This window comes from Hippocampus guttulatus, chromosome 6 (genome assembly GCF_054856545.1).
Source record: "Hippocampus guttulatus isolate MCC_2025c chromosome 6, RoL_Hgut_1.0, whole genome shotgun sequence".
Lineage (NCBI taxonomy): Eukaryota > Metazoa > Chordata > Actinopteri > Syngnathiformes > Syngnathidae > Hippocampus > Hippocampus guttulatus.
The window spans coordinates 16011786-16030945 of record NC_141266.1 but is presented as its reverse complement, the minus strand read 5'-3'; the positions used below and the strand labels follow the sequence as shown (position 1 = coordinate 16030945).

General features: G+C 41.2%; 2 protein-coding genes across 2 annotated transcripts; both read left to right on the top strand.

The window, feature by feature from the left end:
* Window positions 1-2812: 2812 nt before the first annotated feature.
* On the top strand, window positions 2813-4461 carry LOC147203751 (DENN domain-containing protein 3-like). Its single transcript, XM_086113437.1, has 4 exons — window positions 2813-2893; window positions 2969-3155; window positions 3766-3876; window positions 4275-4461. The coding sequence occupies exons 1-4, from the start codon at window positions 2813-2815 to the stop codon at window positions 4424-4426; spliced, it is 531 nt and encodes a 176-aa protein (XP_085969563.1). The 3' UTR covers window positions 4427-4461.
* LOC147203750 (DENN domain-containing protein 3-like) lies at window positions 4459-19064 on the top strand (the record flags this gene model as incomplete). The annotated part of the gene is made up of 23 exons (XM_086113435.1): window positions 4459-4577; window positions 5540-5651; window positions 5743-5862; window positions 5948-6046; window positions 6852-6971; window positions 7051-7166; window positions 7247-7402; window positions 7574-7670; window positions 8719-8822; window positions 9179-9369; window positions 9473-9632; window positions 10518-10713; window positions 10785-10953; window positions 12589-12848; window positions 12922-13092; window positions 13176-13305; window positions 14856-14963; window positions 15729-15868; window positions 16010-16170; window positions 16919-17055; window positions 17132-17250; window positions 18277-18414; window positions 18498-19064. Coding segments are annotated over 23 exons (3342 nt in total), but the record flags the coding sequence as incomplete, so codon positions are not given.
* Between the last annotated feature and the right edge of the window lie 96 nt (window positions 19065-19160).

The following is a 19160-nucleotide window of genomic DNA, read 5'->3' as shown; positions in this document are numbered from 1 at the left end:
AAGGCTAACTCCATGGGTTTTACAATGTTTAAAAAATGATAATACAATAAAACAATACAAAACATGCATAACCAAATTATGTATTTAGATACAAGGTAATGTAACTACACCAGTCGTAGGATGTGAAAATCAATTATAGTTCTTACGGGTAACAAGTGAAATAATGAGAACATTTGTGAAATGGTGCAAGTTCTTCACGGCAGTAATAATACAGACGGCTGCGTATTTAATTCCAACAACTAGTAGCTGAATGCTTGATTCAGGAAACCTGAGCACCCAGAGAAAACCCACACCGGCACGGGGCCAAACATGCAAACTCCACCAGACCGCCTATAAAAATGTATGTATTGTTTTTACACCTACACTTAGATGCACATGCATGGAAGTAGGTGCATGTAAGTGTAGGTGCTTAATCGGTTTATGTATGTAAATGCGTGACTTTTTTTTACTAAACCTGTCAACCCTGTATTTCAAATAATTAGTTTTAACACACAATTTTATCTATGTCAATACATGACTGTTCACAATGTTTAAATTAAACTAATGCTATACAGTAAATAAAAAAATTATAATGTAAAAAAAACACGTAAAATCCGTCGCAGAACGACTTTTAAGACGTTCCCGAGAACCGGCAAATTTTTGCTCTTTTCGTAACGCCCGCCCTCTGCTGCTGAATTGGGGAACAGCGTCAAAATTGTCGCATGGTTTCATTCGCTTGAGTTGTTCACTTGTGTCTTGAAACATGGATGTTCCCCAAATAACTTTTCATTTCTCTTCAAAAGCATTTTAGCTTAAAATGAAGTTTAAATGCCACCATAAGGCGCGTTATATGAAGCCGTTGTAGAGCAATTGCTACTGACAGTGCGCATGATTGCCCAGAACCGAAGAGGCTTCTTTTTCTTTTTTAGTGTGTGTCAGCCTCTTTGCCAGTTTGATGAAGGGCTGCATTGGTCTTCAGGTTTGATGAAGAGGAAACGGCGAGTGATGCACGCGCGCACACACTAACGCAAAAACGCACAGTTTCAAGAATATCAAATAGATTTTTGTTTTCTGACGTCATCTTAGACTCCGATTCTTGGCACCGAAACATTGTATAAATATGCATCAATTGCTTATCGGGTTTTATTGTCATGTATTTAATGCATATACTGTATGCAACACAGTAGTAATTAGAGTTCGCTATTCCCGTTTAAAAAAATATTTTTGAGATTTTGTAAAGTGATGGTGGTAGATTTGTTAGCACTGACGGCTCACACTGCAGAGGTGCGGGTTCGACTCCAGCGCTCATCTTCCTGTTTGGAGTTTGCAAGTTCTGGGTGTGCCTGCGCAGGTTTTCTCCAGGTACTCCTGTTTCCTCCTATATTCCAAAAACATGCACCCTTGAAGCATTTATATTTCGTTTTTGGATTATTACGGCGTTTTTGATCAACAACTGTCTCCAAACTGTAGCTCTATGATTGTGCATATAATGTACCGGCGTTTTTGATCAACAACTGTCTCCAAACTGTAGCTCTATGATTGTGCATATAATGTACTTATTAATTTTTTGGATATTATATGTTGAATAGTGACGGTACTCAATATATGCAGATTAACCTATTCAACAGCATTCCATTGGGATATGTACACGAGTGCAAATATATATTTTGCAACTTTGCTTCAAATGATGGTTATCTTTGTCTTCGAGTATTTAACATCACGTATTATCTTTCATATTTTTACATTCTGCCGTGATGTGTTTCAGTGCATGTTAATTGTTCAGAAAGTGTCCATTGAAAGTACGAGTCACGGTTTTGCCGTTCGAGATCATCAAATGTGCTCTGGGAAATTATCCAATTCATTTTTCAATTTCATTTTCATGACAAAAATGATTGGTTACTTACTGCAAGTCGTGAATAACTTCAGTGGGTGCAAATGTTGATGTGAATGCTTATCTGTCTCTAATAGCGCCCTGCGATTGACTTGCGACCAGTCCAGGGTCGAGTTTGTCTTTCTCCTCAAATCAGCTGGGCTCCAGTCCCCCCCCCCCCGTGACCCTGAAGTGACCTAGAAAAGAAAATATGCAGAAGCTATATACATATATACACTATGCCCAGCTCAAAAAAGCATTAGATATCGAAATGTGTTCAACAAAGAGCACATTGCAGCAGTCCAGCTGTGCTGTGCAGTGCAATTAACACAGTCATGCGCTTCTTTTCAGGGACAGTGTTGTATAAGAACAGTTAATGTAGAGATGACGTCTTACGGATGTCATGGTAAACTAATAATTTGTACATCCTGCATTTTTGGAAAAAGGCGTTGCAAAGACAGGCATTGAAAGTCTCCCACGAAAAGCAACTTGGGACTTTCTGAAGGATTCCAAATCTTCAAGACATTGGAGCACGATTTTCACATAATGAAGATGGCAAGACCCACAAAAAAAAAAAAAGCAACTGAATGTGACTGGATGCAGGAAACGTCTAGCTCAGAATCTGGAGGAATTGTTGTCAACGGCTTATACATTCTGGTACATTTTTCAAATAATTTGGAGCCCCTGTAAATCTGTATAGAATTTAAAATGTGAAAATCTAAAAATCTTTCATCCTTTTGTGAAATGGAAAAAAGAGCAAGAAAGTCTTCAGATGTTATTGATTCGATTCAACTAAAAATAGCTACTTTGAATGTTCTTCATCTGGAGTTAACACAATAACTTATTTGTGTCCAATTTGCGTGTCATCCCCCTCCTACTTCTTTTTTTCCCCCCTCTGTTAGTTCAATGCTTGCATTGCAGCAGATGTGAGGACTTTGTTCAGGATCTGAATCCGTGTCAGCAATGTCGCACCCTCTTCCTTCTCTTCTGGAGGCCTGTGTAGTGGTCGGAGCGTCCAGTGAAAAACTACAGGAGTTCTGCCAGGTCCTTTCCACATCAAAAATATCAACTAATGATTGGACAAACTGATGGAAGAGCTTATGACAACTATGTTTGAAGGCTGTGAACTTTCACGGAAGTCTGGAGCACAAGGTTTTGGAGCCGGAGGTCCTGCATGTGCTGGCGCCTCCCTTTGTCTGCCGGCCGGAAGCTGAGAGTGAAGCGGTGAGATCACATGCAAGGAAGCATCACTCCATGCTGAGGAAGAAGAGGAAGCAATCTTCTGTATCCACCACACCTAGCCAAGGTTTGAAATTGTCCATTTTTCATGTCAGATCAAAAAAAAAATGCATATCACCGGCATCGGGCAGAATCTTTGTACCTCCAAAATTATCTCATATATTAGACTTCAGTACCAAAACAGCATGTTTGTTCAAGGATTAACATTATATCATCAAAGGCCGCAAGCCATTTTAGACAGTTTTGATGGGTACAAAAAAATTTAAAACACCCACAGGTGTAGACTAACCTATAATATAAAATGATGAAAAAAATTGTAACCCTTTCAGGGACAGCGGTTACTACAGTGGATCGGGTTTCAGGTTATCATTATTTGTGCATGAAAGGGTTAAATTCACCAAACTGTGACATATAGAAGGTTACTGCCCGACACCAGCGATATACTGCACACAAAAAGATGGAAATATTGGGCTGAAATTTCAGCATGAACCGAAAATGTACTATAACCTTACCAAGCAAACATAATTTGACCTTCTCGAATCTTTTGAATGCACATATCCAACTGTACAAAATTTCACAAATTTTTGCACAACTTTTTGTTCCATGTCGGATGCAGGACTCAAATTTCGAGAGAGAAATTTGTTGTCATTTTTCATGCTGGTGTCTTGTTGCTGTAGGCCGTCACAACTGCACAGGTGAAGTTGCAGCCAGCGGAAGAAAAGGCTGTGATGACATGACTGTTCCCAAAGACATCGACCTCACTGCTTTGCCTCAACTGTGCTTTCCCGGTATTGAACATTATTATACACACAACAAAAGAATGTACTCAATGCAACTTTATTTCAAGAACCCTTAAAAACACACACATATACACCCATCTGTAACAAATGGCTGTACACAATAATCAAACATAAAATATAACAATAGTAATAAAAAGTATATTAACATAGTAAAATAATCGATAAATATAATATGCTTTTCTAAATGTAATATAAAAAATTCCAGCGGTGCCTTCTCAATGTCTTGGACTCAGGGGTGATATTGATTGACAAAGATGAATACAAAATATATTTTTTAGTTTGTTTTACAAACGCATGTCATATCAGTTACAACCCCCCCCCCCCCAAACGTTAATTTTTGCGGCAGCTAATGTGATGACATGAATTAATTTCCCTTGTTTTCCCAGGTGGGCTCAGAGTGACCAACGTCAAGTCAGAGGAACAGTTTCACTTCCTGGTTTTCACTGATGTCTTTGGCAACAAGTCCCATGGAGTTGTCATGCAGTGTTCTCGTCCCATTCAGGTTGTCAGCGCTAAACACAACTCGAAACACACGTGACCTGAGATGAAGTCAAGTTGCATTGCCGGGTGTTACAGGAGCGGGCGTCCCCCTGTCAGAGTGGAGCCGCCTCCAAACTGTTCTGTGACTTCAGTTTCTGTGTGATATCCAAGCATCCATACTTGACTGCACTAAAAGACTGTCTGTCAATGTAAGTGAGAATGAAGGAGGATAAATCTACAGTTGTGTCTGAATGCCAGTAAAAAGAGAGTCAACTTAATAATTCTTCTAATGCTTTATTTCCATTCACCCAAATGCACGACTGTACAGTACAATAATTATCACATAAAGAAGTATGAGTTGCTTTATTTCTGTGTTCCATGGAATGTGAACGATTCCCGCCCAGAACGATTAGACAACATTCTACAATTTTTCCCTCTCAATCCAATCTTGGCATTTTGAGACGGGTCATGTGCCAAACATACAGCCTCTTCTTAAGTCATTGTACCAGAACACAGAATAATATTGAATCCTTATATTTGTCTTCAGCCTAAACCAATATATAATTTGTCAGAGTCCAAAGCACACACAGAGTGCCCTATTTTTTTGCACTTGGGTGGAGTTTTCTTTCTTTTTGTATTTTCGTATGCATGCCATTTTCGAAATGGGCGGTTGCGCCGTTGTGGGAGTGAACTCAGCCGACTTGCAGCTCCTCTCATTTCTTTTAAATTAAGCGCAGGGTGGAAAGCGTCAACTGACTCCATGAAGGTGACCGTTTCTAAGGAAATGCAAAAAGATCTCCATTTGTGGATGGTATAAAGTTGGTCGGGGTGGTCACAGATCACCCCTGTGACGTAAGCATTTGGACACTGTAGTACAGATACATTTATTAAGTAGACTACATGTATACTGTATGAAAAATTCATCTGGATCTGGATTTTAGAGCGATTTTTTATTTTTATTTTTGGTACAACCACTTGACGAAATAAAATTGTGTCAATTCAACACAACTTTCGGTGCACTCTAAAAACAAATTAAAACTAAGTGAATCTGAAAAACAAAAGTCAAAACAGAAAATCAATAGGAACTCTACTGAAAAAGCCCAAAGTACTTTCACCTTACCACCGGGTGTCCTTTAAGTTTTATCAAGTCTTCTTCCTGTTTTCCTGTCAGTCTTCTGATAGAGCTCACAGCTTGTCATTTTTCGGACGTTAAGGAGAAGGCAAAGGAGTTTGCAGCCAAATTGGCGCTGGTACCCATCCCTCCTCCTGGGCAACTCCATTTGGTACCTATGACAGTCATACTTTAAAAAGCAAACTCTTATTGCTTAACTTGCCTGCGATGCACCTCATTAAATGCTGTGTTTGCCCCCCTAGATGTTTACCTTGCACTCACTGACCATCGAATTGCCATCCAGAGAAGATCAAGATTCCCCAGCTGTAGATTTAGACCTTCATCTGCCTTTTATCTGCTTCCGTCCACATCGTCTCCTGCAGGTACTGCACATATAAAGACCTCCTCGATGCTGTCCTTTCCGGAAGCATGCTGAGCTGGAAATGTCACCTTCACTCTTCTACGCAGGTGTTATCTTGCCTCCTCCAGGAGCAAAGGGTGGTGCTCTTTTCCGCCAGCTGGGCCCGACTGACACTGGTGGCAGAAAGCTTGCTGATTTTTCTGCACGTACGCTCACCACTGTGCATACAATGGAATCCATTTGATGAATTACTTTTTTTGCATGTGGGCATTTAAAAGAGAGAACTTCACGTACTACCTGTACATATTTTTATAATCCTTTATTTTGGATTTGTTGGTTTTGATTTGATGGTAGCACGGTGTTTGACTGGTTAGCACGTCGGCCTCACAGTCCAGAGGTGCAGGGTTCGATTCCGGCTCCGGCCTTCCTGTGTGGAGTTTGCATGCTCTCCCTGCGTCTGTGTGGGTTTTCCGCGGGAATTCCAGTTTCCTCCCACATTCCAAAAACATGTATTGCAGGTCAATGGAACACTCTAAATTTTCCCGAGGTGTGAGTGTGAGCGCGGAGGGTTGCTCGTCTATGTGTGCCCTGTGATTGGCTGGCAACCGGTTCAAGGTGTACCCACCTGGATGGTTTATTTGGTGTTTACATTACTTAGCTTTCTCTCAGGAGTGGAAGCTAGCTTTTAAGCTAGCTGTTACTGCTGACCAAGATGACAAACTTACTTTTGTAAATAAATAAAGAAAAACAGTTTGAGAGTTTACTTGCATCGCCCATTAAAAAAAAAATGTAAGAACTTGTTGACCCTTGTTATTGTTGAAGGCAGAAATGGTAATGTGATTTCATGCTGTGAAATAATGTTCTTGGCGTGCTGTCAAGTATTTGAATGCATCGTTTGTATTATGTCCCTTTGGACCATTGTAGATCCCAAAAATGCATTATCTCGCACATTATAAACACTCCTGTAATGAATTTCACTGCTGGTGTTTTATCACCATCTTGTTTTTTCAGCCTCTCTCATGGCAGCATCCTTACGTCCCCGTCCTGGCCAGAGGCATGCTGGACTTCCTAATGGCACCGACAGCCTTCCTCATGGGCTGCCACCTCTGCCATTTCGAAGAAGTTGCCGCGGTGAGCGCGAAGACAATGTGGTCAATGCAACTGGAAATTGTGATATGTTCAAATATTAGTTTTGTTTCTGTCCAAGCAGGAAACAGATGATCTGATCCTCATCAACATTGATAATGGAAGCGTGTCGACTTCTTGTTCGGAAACTGTTGACCTACCAGATATCCCAACGCTTGCAGCAGAATGTTTCACACAGAGGTAAGGAAAAAAACTTACTGATGAAACCTGCAACCTTGTAATAATGCATTTTTGATTAATAATCAGTGCATTTTATTCAGGTGTCGGTCTCTGCAGATCCACTTTGACTTGGACCAGTGCGAGCGTGCAAACCGCACTGACATCGAGGGCCAGCGCGCCCAGAGACGAGCGTGGCAGCGCAATCTAAACCGTGACATCCAGATCATCACAACTGAACTCCTTGTCAACATATTCAGGTTATCACTGAGTTGTATCAAGTGGTGATGATTTCATCAGTCACAGCCCAGTACGCTCTTTGAATACATTAGCTTAGCCTTCACAATCTAATGGTAACCGATAGGAGCTTTTTGCTGTTGCTCCAGCCTTTAGTAATATTGTCACATGATCATATTTCCATCTCTGTGCAGAAATGTCAGCAGCCACTTGAAGTACGAACACCGAGTGTTTAACAGTGAAGAGTTCCTGAGAAGCAGAGAACCAGCAGAACAACTTTTCTACAAGAATGTAATTGCTTTTGGTATTGTTATCTTTTTATGCGTTACACCATCCTCTCAACGTGTACGACATAAACACACTCTCACCGAGCACACCACTAGAAACACCAGGACAATCTAATCCACCGAAGACAGTGTACTTAATATAATAGCTGGTGACATGTTAGTGATGAGGCCCTAGAACACAGGTGTCAAAGTCATTTTATGCGGCCCGTGAAAGCAAATCATATGTGTCAGCTTCCATGATACTTGCTTAAATCTGTACCGAAATAATTTTGTCAACCGGTTTTCACTCACTTGAACAATAATTGAAGAAACAACAAACAAATAGTTGACTGATATCAAAACTCGTAATCCGTCTTTTGTGTGTGTGTATGCGTGTGTGTGTGTGTGTGTGTGTGTGTAGAAGCAATAATACGATGCGATGATTAAACCTTTCTTCGGTCATAACGGAAGACGTAACTCCAAAGTGCCCCGCGACAAAAATGAGTTTGACACCCCTGCTCTAGAGTCAGTCAAGTTTTTAAAACTATTCGTACTAAATCGTATCAGCTCTTAGACGGGCGGCCTGCTTTTATTTTGAAGTCTATTGCAGAGATTCTATTTTCAGCTTTGAAGAAATTATTCCAGCTCTCCATAGACACTTGTACACTACGACTCCGGAAAAAAAAAAAAAAAAAAAAAAACACAAAAAGCTCAACAACAATTACAAAGCCAATACTGTACCCAGAAAGGTTCATCTTCAGGAGGACAATGATTGCCGGCCAGTGGCCATTTTTAAATCAATGGAGAAGATCAGGATGGGGAAGCTTTGGACCACTGTTGAATCAGTGCCTGATGAATAGCAGTTTGCCTTTGTGTCATTCGTGTGATGAGGATTTGTTCCTGTCTCTGAGACAAAATTCTCCCCGGTGGAGCTCAATCGAGTAACCTGAACTTGAGTTTGTTTACCTTTGGGGTAGACAGTATACTGGAACTAAATATCGACATTTATCTGGAATGGTTAATGCTGCTTGAACACACTGTTGTATTGATATCCGGATCTGGCTTTGTTGCAGGTTTTGCAGACACACATCTTCCATTCTTTCCTCAGGGATCGTCTCAACAGGAAGATGGACAACTTTGCTCGAATGGAACTCAACACTCAATCAGGGATGCAAAAGTATAAGCTTTTGTTAAGTCTTGTGTCTTACCTTAATGCATCATATCATATCGCACTTCATTGGATAGCTGGTATTTTTTTTGTCCGTCTGGTTTTACTGATTTTGACTCGCACAAAATTGCAGTTTTGGTACCGTTAACACAATCCAACCGAGTGACACAATTTGAAAGAAAGTCATCGAGTAGCTGTTGATTTCAGCCAGGCCGCCGTGTTATGTCGAAGCACGCGCTTGCCAGTGCATCGACTACACAGGCTCTAATCGACTAGTTGACTCCCCAATTCAAGCCTTGCTGTCTAAACGGTTTCTGGGTTGTTAGAAGAAATGAATGTCTGTTTTCCAATGCTGTTTCGACCAGGATGAAGGCATCAGTGGAAAACCCCCGCAGGCCCACCATGCAGGAGATTCAAGCCCGGAGAAAGAACTTCTTCGCTGAGAACAAGTTTATTAAGAAACAAACAATGAGCCTTCCCAACCTAGGAAATCAAGACCAAACCATGAGCTTTCAAAGAAATTCACTGCCAACCAAAATTATATTGTGCGAACATGGTGAGACTGGAGGGGAACATTTCAATCAACCCACCTGTTTGGTTGAACTGATAGGTTGCCGCCACCAACATTTTTCTTTTTCCACCATCTGCTTTTATCCTAGCCCGAAGGATGCCTCTAAAGTCTGTGAAGATATTCAAGCTTCCAGAATTCCCAGACTCTCTGTCCTTCCATGCTGTCCAAAGTTATTACAGTGACCTGATCCACCTTCTTGGCAAGGCGATTGATTCGGTCCAAAATGACAACTCTGCTCTACTAGCCAGGTATTTTTACTGTACCCACCGATGCCATGTGAAAATGAATCTTTGACAGCGGACATTGCAAATATATTTTTGAATCGACCCCTTTATTTGTATTCTTGTTTTAAAAATCAAGCCCCGGAAGCCAGGTTCACATATAGTAGAAATATGAGATGTGGTAGGCATGTCAAGAATGAGTTGACCCACAGAAGGGTCTGAAGAGACCATGTCCAAAAAAGACAAAGGACGTCTACCATTTTCTTTTGAAGTGTCAACACTGCATTTTCACAAATGTTTTTTTTTTTTGTCAAAATGTGCCTTAATGAGGGCCCCTTTGACTCCAAATTCCTTCAAAAACAAACTTGTCCTAGAGATTTTATCCAATACCCGTTTCAGATTGGTACATTTGCAAAATGTATACTGATGCGAATTCCAGAAATTCGTCGGCCGCACTACTGCAAGGGAAGTGGGAATGGTGTGGTGTCCTTTTTGTAGATTAAACTGAGGTTTGAATGAAGGAATCAGTGTAGAAATATAATGTGTGTGCGAGTTACGCACCAGCATCACCGAGTGCACTGAGAGAATGAGAGCAGTGCGAAATTGCTCATGTGCAGAGCTTAGAGGGAACATCGGTTTTGGGCATGATCCACAAAATGGGCTCAAGAGCACAAGTTGAAATGTTTTAAGAAGTCCGTCATTTTCGCGCAGAAACATGAAAAATCCGAAGAACCCATGACCTAAAGTTTGAAGTGGCTATTTTAGGGTAATTTTGGCAACTTCTCAGGGTTCTTCAAAAACAAACTTGTTCTTTTTTGAGACACTTCTTGCATTAGATTGCGCATCATCTTTGGTGTCTCGTGGCTGGATTTTAGTAGGAGCTACAGGTATATCTGGTTTCTTGCTCCTAAGATACTACTACCTGCGTGGCTTTGCCAATCTGCTGTGCTTGCGTCGCCTCAATGCTCTGGGTGATTTCCAAACGCTCCACAAGACGGACACTTCCATCTTCCCCACGCAAGTGGTCACATGGCTGGTGGACTCTCTCATACAGGAAGAACAGCAGCAAGCCAATAGAAGGCCTGAACTCAGAAGACTCATCCTCAAGGTCAGTTTCCTCACACCTTTAATGAAGTGAACATCCAAAGGATTCCATCGCTGTTCTTAATCGATCGTCAGGTTAAGACGCAAAACGAGAAGCCGTCGGTGGAGCTCAACAACGATGTCAAGAAGTTTGAGCTTCCGCGCAGACCGCTGGATCGAGAGGAGTTTGTGCGTTGCGTCCAAGAGGGAGGGATCGTTAAAGACGTGGCGACCATTCATCGCTTATTTGACGCCCTCACCGGCGGTAAGTAATGATGGGAGGAAATCAGCAAAAAGCTCCCTCGGGGAAATTCTTGCCCAGCTCGAGCAAACATTCCCATTAAGGAAGCATTACTGACCCGTCACATAATCCGTAAGGCCAATTTATTTTTACACTCGTCTGTAAAATAGTATTAACTTGGGAAACTTTTTTGTTTTACTGGTGACTGTTGTTATAAATTAGAATATGGATACTTTGATTTTGTTCGCTCAAGAGACTTGTTCGTGTTGGCACACAGCTGCCATTGACAATATCAAAGCATAATTCATTACATTTGCCACGCAGCCTGTTTAGGAACTCACTGGCAGTCTAAAGTGGAGCATATTTGTCACATGTCACGGTTACATCATAATGTTTCTATATTCTATTAACAAAACGGAGCATGAAGTGAACTTTAAAATAGCAACAGAAAACAAAGTGATTTCTTGTGACATGTTTATCAAATTGATTGTGGAACGTTTCTCCTCACATCTTGTCGTCCAAGGACCGAACTTTTTGTTTACCTTACATAGCACATTAAACAAATGTCTACTTTAAAAGGCCATATGATCATTTTTTTCTTAAAGTGGTTTTGAGTTGCTTTCATAACAGCGCCTTTGCGGGTTTTATTTGTGTTTAGATTTGCATGGCTGTTCAGCTCAAGTACTATATTCCTGCAGGGCATATATGATTTATGGGCTGTAGAGTACAATATACACACCAGAGCTGATGATTATATATGTATGTGCAGATTGCGCCAGAGGTGTTTTTCTAGTTGAACGTGGCAGAGGACAGAAAAAAATACTGACGTCATCCAGGGCCGGCTCTGTGGCTTTTGTGAGGATGAATTTAAAATCTGATAAATTTACCAAGCTGTCCAATTGCTAATGTGGTTTAAATTACTGGACAGACTAGATTGACATGGCAACAGTTGGTGGCTGATATTTTATTGGATTAAAAACAATTTTAAAAATCCAGTATTCACCTAAATGTACACTCATACCTAGGTTTTCAACCATAATCCGTTCCAGAAGGCTGTTCGAAAACCGATTTGTTCGAAAACCGAAACACGCTCTTTAAAAGAAAATTCTGTATTGAACACGTCTGTTCACAATGGAACACTCCACGAGGAAGCGTCACTTCCTCGTCTACCCGAGGAAGCGTCACGTCCTCGTGTAAGGAAGGCGAGAGGAGTCAAGCGACACATTCAAGTGCGCTCAGTTTGTTCGAGAACCGAAATTCGGTCGTCACCCGAGGCATACTTGAAATTTTTGGTCGAAAACCGATTTGGTCGAGAACAGAGACGTTCGAAAACCGAGGTTTGACTGTACTAGAAGTCAAAAGAAATGCTACCAAATGAAGAGACAAGAGTGTCCATCCATTTTCCGAACCGCTTGATCCTCACTAGGGTCACGGGGGTGCTGGAGCCTATCCCAGCTGTCTTCAGGCAGTAGGCGGGGGACACCCTGAATCGGTTGCCTGACAATCGCAGAGAGACAAGAGTGTTGCAAATGAAATGTAATCCATTGCCTTTGAGAGTGTTTAGGCCATCTGTGTCCTGGATGTACACAACCTGCTGACGTCGCGCTACACAAAGCTGCAAATGTGGGGCACTTACTTGTACTTCCAATGTATGTTTAGATGAGTCTGAGCAAGTGGACGCCAAGCTCTTCAAAGGCTTCTACACCTTCTGGAAAGAGACTGAAGCAGAGGCTCAAGACGTCAACCTCCCCACCGAGGTCATCGAGCAGCTGAATCACAGCGAGTGCATCTACAAGTTGTCGTCCTGTGTCAAGACCTCTCACGGCGTGGGTAAAATCGCCATGACCCAGAAACGTCTCTTCTTGCTCCCAGAGGGTCAGCCTGGCTTCCTGGAAATCACGATGTTCCGAGACATCCAGGTGCTTTTGTAGGTGAAAAAACAACCAAATCAAGTTTTGTACCAGGATTTGTCCAAGCAACTCTTTTGTGCAGGAGGTGAAGATAGCTTCGGCTCCTTTTCTCCTGGTGCGCATTCCCTCTCTGCGTATTCGGACTTCTAGCAGGCCCGAGGCATTTGAGGCCAACCTAAAGGCGGAAACTGATCTTTGGAATCTTGTGATCAGAGAGATGTGGGCTGGGCGCAAGATGGCCGACCAACATAAGGTAAGGAAATCAGGTACCGCAGCTTGGAAATCTAACATGTTCGATCATGCAGTGAAATATCATTCGGTTGATGTCGTTTTTAGTACCCTCAGTACATGACTCAGGCTCTGACCAATGTACTGCTGATGGAGGCCGTGGTGGGCTGTCTGCAGACCCAAAGGTCAATCTGTGCTGCCACAAAGCTTGCCTATTTTGACAAGGTCAAGCATGAAGGTGAGGGCTCACTCCTCAGCTACTACTCCCTTACTTGAAAGTAACGATAAAACTATTGTTAACGTGACTGCTTAGTCAACGGTTGTTAGATTGAGATGGCAGATGCTCTTGGATCATGAATCGTGCAGGCATGCCATTTCTTGGAAAATGGCTTTTCGTTTCAGGCTTGCTGTAATACTTTCATGAACTGTCTTTCCTTGGTTAATGGACAGTAGAAACCCAATTTTATGGCACTAGTTTACCATATGTATTTTAGTTTGTTTGTTTGTTTGTTTGTTTATTGAACATAAAACATATATACAGTAATAATTTGACAGAAAATAAGGTAGATAAAAAAAGTAAAAAGAAAGAAATCAATCTTCATTCAACACAGTTATTATGTTCAAGGGAGTAGGAAGAAGTAAAAAACGTATCTAGTCCTACCCCGTTATGTGATTGTATCTAATAAATCATTTTTATATCAATCAGAAAAGAAAAAAGTAAGAAGAAAGAAGTCTCCATTAAGGCTCATACTTTACCCTTAACCGTGATATTTTTACAACTTTTGGTTTGTATCGGGATTATATACTTCCACACCCTGACACTCTTGTGTCAATTTTCTCTTAAATTCATAATGGATATTTATATACCTTTCTCTATTTATCAACTTAGTTCTGATTTATCATTATATTTAATGTTTTGAATTTATCATTTTAACTCTGATTGATGTAGGTTGTTTGTACTATTTTTTTGAATTTGTTTTTGAACTCAGCAAGCGATTTACTCATTTTCAGGTCCGTTTCGAGATTATTCCACAGATTAACACCTTTGATAGATACACTTCTTTGCTTGATGTTTGTTCTTGTTTTGAGTTTTTTGAATAAGTTGGTACCTCTTAAATCATAGCTGCTTTCTCGAATTTCGAAAAACTTCTGAATGTTTTGGCAGAGCAGGTTATTGTGTGCTTTGTACATTAATTGGGCGATTTTAAAGTCAACCAGGTCATAAAATTTCATCGTATTTAATTTGATAAATAGTATTTAATTTGATAAATAGTGGATTTGTGGGTTCCGTATATTTTGATCTATTAATAATTCGAATTGCTTTTTTTTGTAGGTTGAGAATAGGGAGTGTGTTTGTTTTGCAGGCATTTCCCCATATTTCCACACAGTAGGTCATATATGGTAATAATAATGAAGTGTACAATGTGTACAAAGATCTCTTATTTAGCACTTCCTTGGTGAGTTTGTAATGCAGAAAGGATCTGGATTCCTAATTTGCTGAACAAACATGGCAAACCCTGTCTATTTGGTAAATTTTACTTTTTATGTAGATCAAGTAGGATTAGCATCTCTGTACACTTGAGGGACAAGGGTTTTGCTAGAAAGTTCTTATATAAAATATGCTATGCTTTGTATCATGACCTTTTCCTTTTCATGGATGGACTTGGTGGATCCACAGATGAAAATTCCATTGAATTGATTCTTTGATGTATTGATTGTTTCCAATTTAAGATATATTATGTTGTTGTTCTTATCGTTGTTAAATTGTTGTCATTTTTCTCTGAGCAGTGCCCATGATGGTACCTAAAACTACCTCTGAGACGCTAAAACACAAAATGAACCCATCATTGGACCTCACAGAGCCACAGACTGTCCACATTCTGCTCTACACTCCAGGTGCCTGTTTGCAGACTGCATGATCATTGTCATGTGGATTCAAAGTGCAATTATTGTGTACATTTATTCACAGTATGTTGTTCTTCTCAAACTTGTTTTGTAAAACCCTTGTTGTGTTGCACACAAAGAAGTCTATAGCAGGCCTGTGTATGACAGCTTATAAATTACCAGCATTGCTTCAAAGTCACATGCGAGCTTCCTCCATCAAAGTTATTTTTACTAAGGAACAGCGGAACCTCTTAACCTGTCTTGTAATGTGATGAGACATACCGGCTGGCTATGTGTGTCTGGTTTTATTGGATTTAACTCCAGCATATGATACAGTGGATTGCAGTATTCAGTTGACTCGTTTGCAGCACCTGGTTGGCATTGGCGGTGCACCCTTGAGTGGTTTAGGTCCTATTTGGCTGACAGAACTTTTTGTGTTAGACTTGCTTTCTCTGAGACGAACTGCCCCACTGCCATGTGGTGTTACACAGAGGTCAATTCTAGGGCCTCTCCACTTTCAGCCTTTTTTTTTAAATTTTTTTATTTTTATTGCTTAACAACAAAATGTTATTTAGACAAGCCCCAATAATGTATTTGTTCCGAAATCCCAACAGGCCATCCCTGTTAGGGAGAAGTATGACTGAATTTCTTAGTTGACAAATTTCTCCCGCGGAATGTCTTTAATCCTTCCTTTGTACCATTTTCACAAAGATAGTTGAGTACATTTAATTAGTGTCTAGACTTTTATTCAATGAAAGGTCATCGTCTCTCATACAGGGCAGTTGACATGCGGTGACTCCAAGGATGAGACGAATCCCAAGCTGTGGGTGGCTCTCAGCGGGGGCAGAGTGGTTGTATTCGATGCTGCAAGCTGGTCCATGCTTCAGGCTTTGATCCAACTTGGAGAGTCAAAACTGGTGAGTGCCATCATAGTGTGCTGTATTAAAAAATAAATGTGCTGATACCAGTGGAGGTTGCGATGCAGAAGGTAACAACATCCTAACTGAAAATGACTACTTTTCAATGTACCGAATTGAAGTCCAAGCTGCCCCCAACAGAACTGCATGCTGGGATTGGTCCACAACCAGGTGTGGATAGGCTCCCAGGACTCGGTCATCTACATTATCGATGCTCACAACCTGTCCTGCAACAAACAGCTAACCGAGCACAGACACGAGGTTACTGGACTCGCACTGGATGTTGGAGAACAACACAGCAGGTAGACACGTCCTGATGCTTACTTAACATTATTAAAAGTCATTTGTAATATTTTGTATGTAACAGTTCTCAAACGGTTGATGTGGGCAGAAAATGGTCCTTGACATTTCCTCCATTTTATTTTTATAATACCGTAATTTTCGTCAAAAGAAATTCCGCCTACCTGTCAGGTTCGAAACGAACCGAATAGTGTTTAGGAACCCAGAGATGGAGACGCAGACAAAATGCAATAACAAAAAAGTTATTGCATTTTATTGCAAGTTATTGCAAAGCGACAAAGTCCAAAACAGAAAACACTGGTCGCAAGAATCCAGGAAAAAACGAGGAATGAACACAAACGCAACACCGAGAATACAAAAAAAAGATGACAAGTGTCCAATTCACACGGCAAACAAAAACAAAATCAAATGACTAAACAATGACTCTACTTACAAAACCATGAATTAAAGGAGTAAGAATAACTATGACAATATCGAGAGGTCTAGAAAACAACACGTAAGCATGCACAGCAAACAAGGTCAATAATGCAACGAACAGTGCCAGAATTCGGAGTCCTTAAATACAAGGCTAATGATAACAGGGAACAGGGAACAGGTGCGCCGGCTGGAGGGAAACGCCCTTCACCACAGGCTGAAACAAAACACAAACACAAACAGAAATGACCCTACTTGGAAGAGCAATGGCAGGTTAATTGTGCTTTAATCAAAAGGCCTTTGTTGAGTCAACATGTTAATGCTCTTTCCCTCCAGTTCTGACATGTACTCATGCAGCAATGATGGGACAATACTGCAGTGGGATTCATCCAACCTGAAGATGAAGCGACAGTTTCACATCAGCTGCAAGCATCTCTCCTCAATACAGATCTATGGCGATACACTGTGGTGCTGTAAGTGCATATGACATAATCCCTGTATGCACATGAGACAAAGCTTCCTAATAATTCGCGTTGGCTTGTTTCATAGGCTGCGACGACACCATTGTGGAGCTAAAAAAGAGCGGAATGCCACAAAGAAGGCTGGCGCTGCCAGGGCACCTTCGAGGCCCAACAAGTAGATTCAGCGACTTTATTGTCATCCCAGAGGTGAATCATCCTCATATTTGTTGTAGATGTACAACAAACACTAATGTCAGAGTAATGAAAGGAAAAATAGAATTCACTGTGAATCATTTATTCAAATCGTGAGCATAATCGATTATAATAATAATTATTATTATCACTGTTATTATTTTCGCCTCAGTTTTGAGGTTTCGGTTAAAAATCTCAGTTACAGTTTTCCTTTGTGGAGCGACCATGGCCATGGGTGGCCAAGGCCACGCCACTTCACTTTGAAAGAAGAAGAAACAGCATTTAGAATTGTGAAAAATGACAAGATTTTTTTTAAATTGTGCTTTTTAGATATAGATTGAATGAATTGGCTATTTGTGTCATTGCAGTATGCAAAATGGTGGTGGCCATCTGTGACGATTGGTTTTCTGCTGGGTCATTAGCTAGCAAATCAGTCCATGAGACTGAAGTGAACTATAAGACAGTACACAGAAGCAAAGCCGCTGCAAAGAGAATGGCATTAACTCGTAAATCAAACTCTGCAAAATGAGGTCGTGGGTTCGATCCCGGCTCCGGCCTTCCTGTGTGGAGTTTGCATGTTCTCCCCGTGCCTGTGTGTGTTTTCTCTAGTTACTCCGGTTTCCTCCCACATTCCAAAAACATGCATGGCAGGCTCTTTGAACACTCTAAATTGTCCCAAGGTGTGAATGCCAAGGCGCGGATGGATGTTCGTCTCTGTGTGCCCTGCGATTGGCTGGCAACCGGTTCAGAGTGTCCCCTGCCTATTGCCCGAAGAGAGCTGAGATAGGATCCAGCACCCCCTGCGACCCTTGTGAGGATAAAGCGGCTTGGAAAATGGATGGATGGATGGCTGGATGATCATTACAGTACTTCACTTACTAAAATATTTGTGACATTTTTTTTAAACACCAAACTTTGCCATCCGTGCTATGAGATGTCTCCATTTTAAAATGCGTTGCTTTGGCTTGAGAAAGGAAGGGAAACATTGCCTTGGGTCGGCTAAACTTTGACTTGCCAGTGTTTTCTGTGTGTGTGTTCCAGCGAGGTGAGCTCTGGACAGGATTGGCAGACTCCGGTGAGCTCTATGTGTGGCACGCTGACGGCCATAAAGCTGCTTTCAAGAAGATCACCCTGACAGGCTGCTCTGGGGTCAGCTGCATGATCCGAGTCAAGGACCAGGTGAGCCTTTTTTGTTTTGTCACATTTGACTGACTGTAACAATGAGAACTATTTTCAGTGACGTTCTTCGTCCTACACTTAAGATATGGGTTGGCTGCTGTGCTGAGAGCGGTGTGGGAGGTCATTGTGATGGTCAGCTGAGAGGCCAGTTAATGGTGGTGCATCCAGAGACTCTGACAGTGGCAAAGGAGCTGGAGGCCCATTCAGACTGCATCAAGACACTCTGCTCTGCTGAGGACCGCTACGTCCTGAGTGGATCTGCGCAGCGTGATGGCAAAATAGCCATATGGAAAGTAGAGTAGGACGCAAACTGTAGAATGAAGGGAATGAGTGAGAAAGTGGAGGATGCAGCAGGCACAACAGCTTAGATTTTTTTGTCCCCTTTGCTGATGACAATTCAAGCGTTCCATTCTTTATGTTGAATAATAAAGTTGAAACTACCCCGAAATTTGTTTGACTATAAATGCCTTGAAGGTACAATATACAAGAACTCTAAATTGGTGTTATGAAGTGAAAATGTGTCGATGCTTTTTGGATCGCTCACTTTTTTCCTTCCAAATATTGTGCTAATTCCTTGAAAAGTTCCTCTTTCAAAGATTCCAAGGTATTTCCTGATCGAATTACAGATGAATAAATGACAGAATTTGCAACTGTTGGTTTGCTTTATATGCATGCTCGTTTTTTTTTTGCGAGTGCCAATTCATAACCTTCATAATTAATTCATAAGTCATGAAAACAAATATTAA

Excerpts from the sequence above, each read along its gene's own strand:
- LOC147203751 (XM_086113437.1), top strand. The coding sequence starts at position 2,813 with ATGTCGCACCCTCTTCCTTCTCTTCTGGAGGCCTGTGTAGTGGTCGGA. Across the intron at positions 2,894-2,968 it reads AACTACAGGAGTTCTGCCAG|GCTGTGAACTTTCACGGAAG; the intron begins GTCCTTTCCACA and ends CTATGTTTGAAG. Across the intron at positions 3,877-4,274 it reads GCCTCAACTGTGCTTTCCCG|GTGGGCTCAGAGTGACCAAC; the intron begins GTATTGAACATT and ends TTGTTTTCCCAG.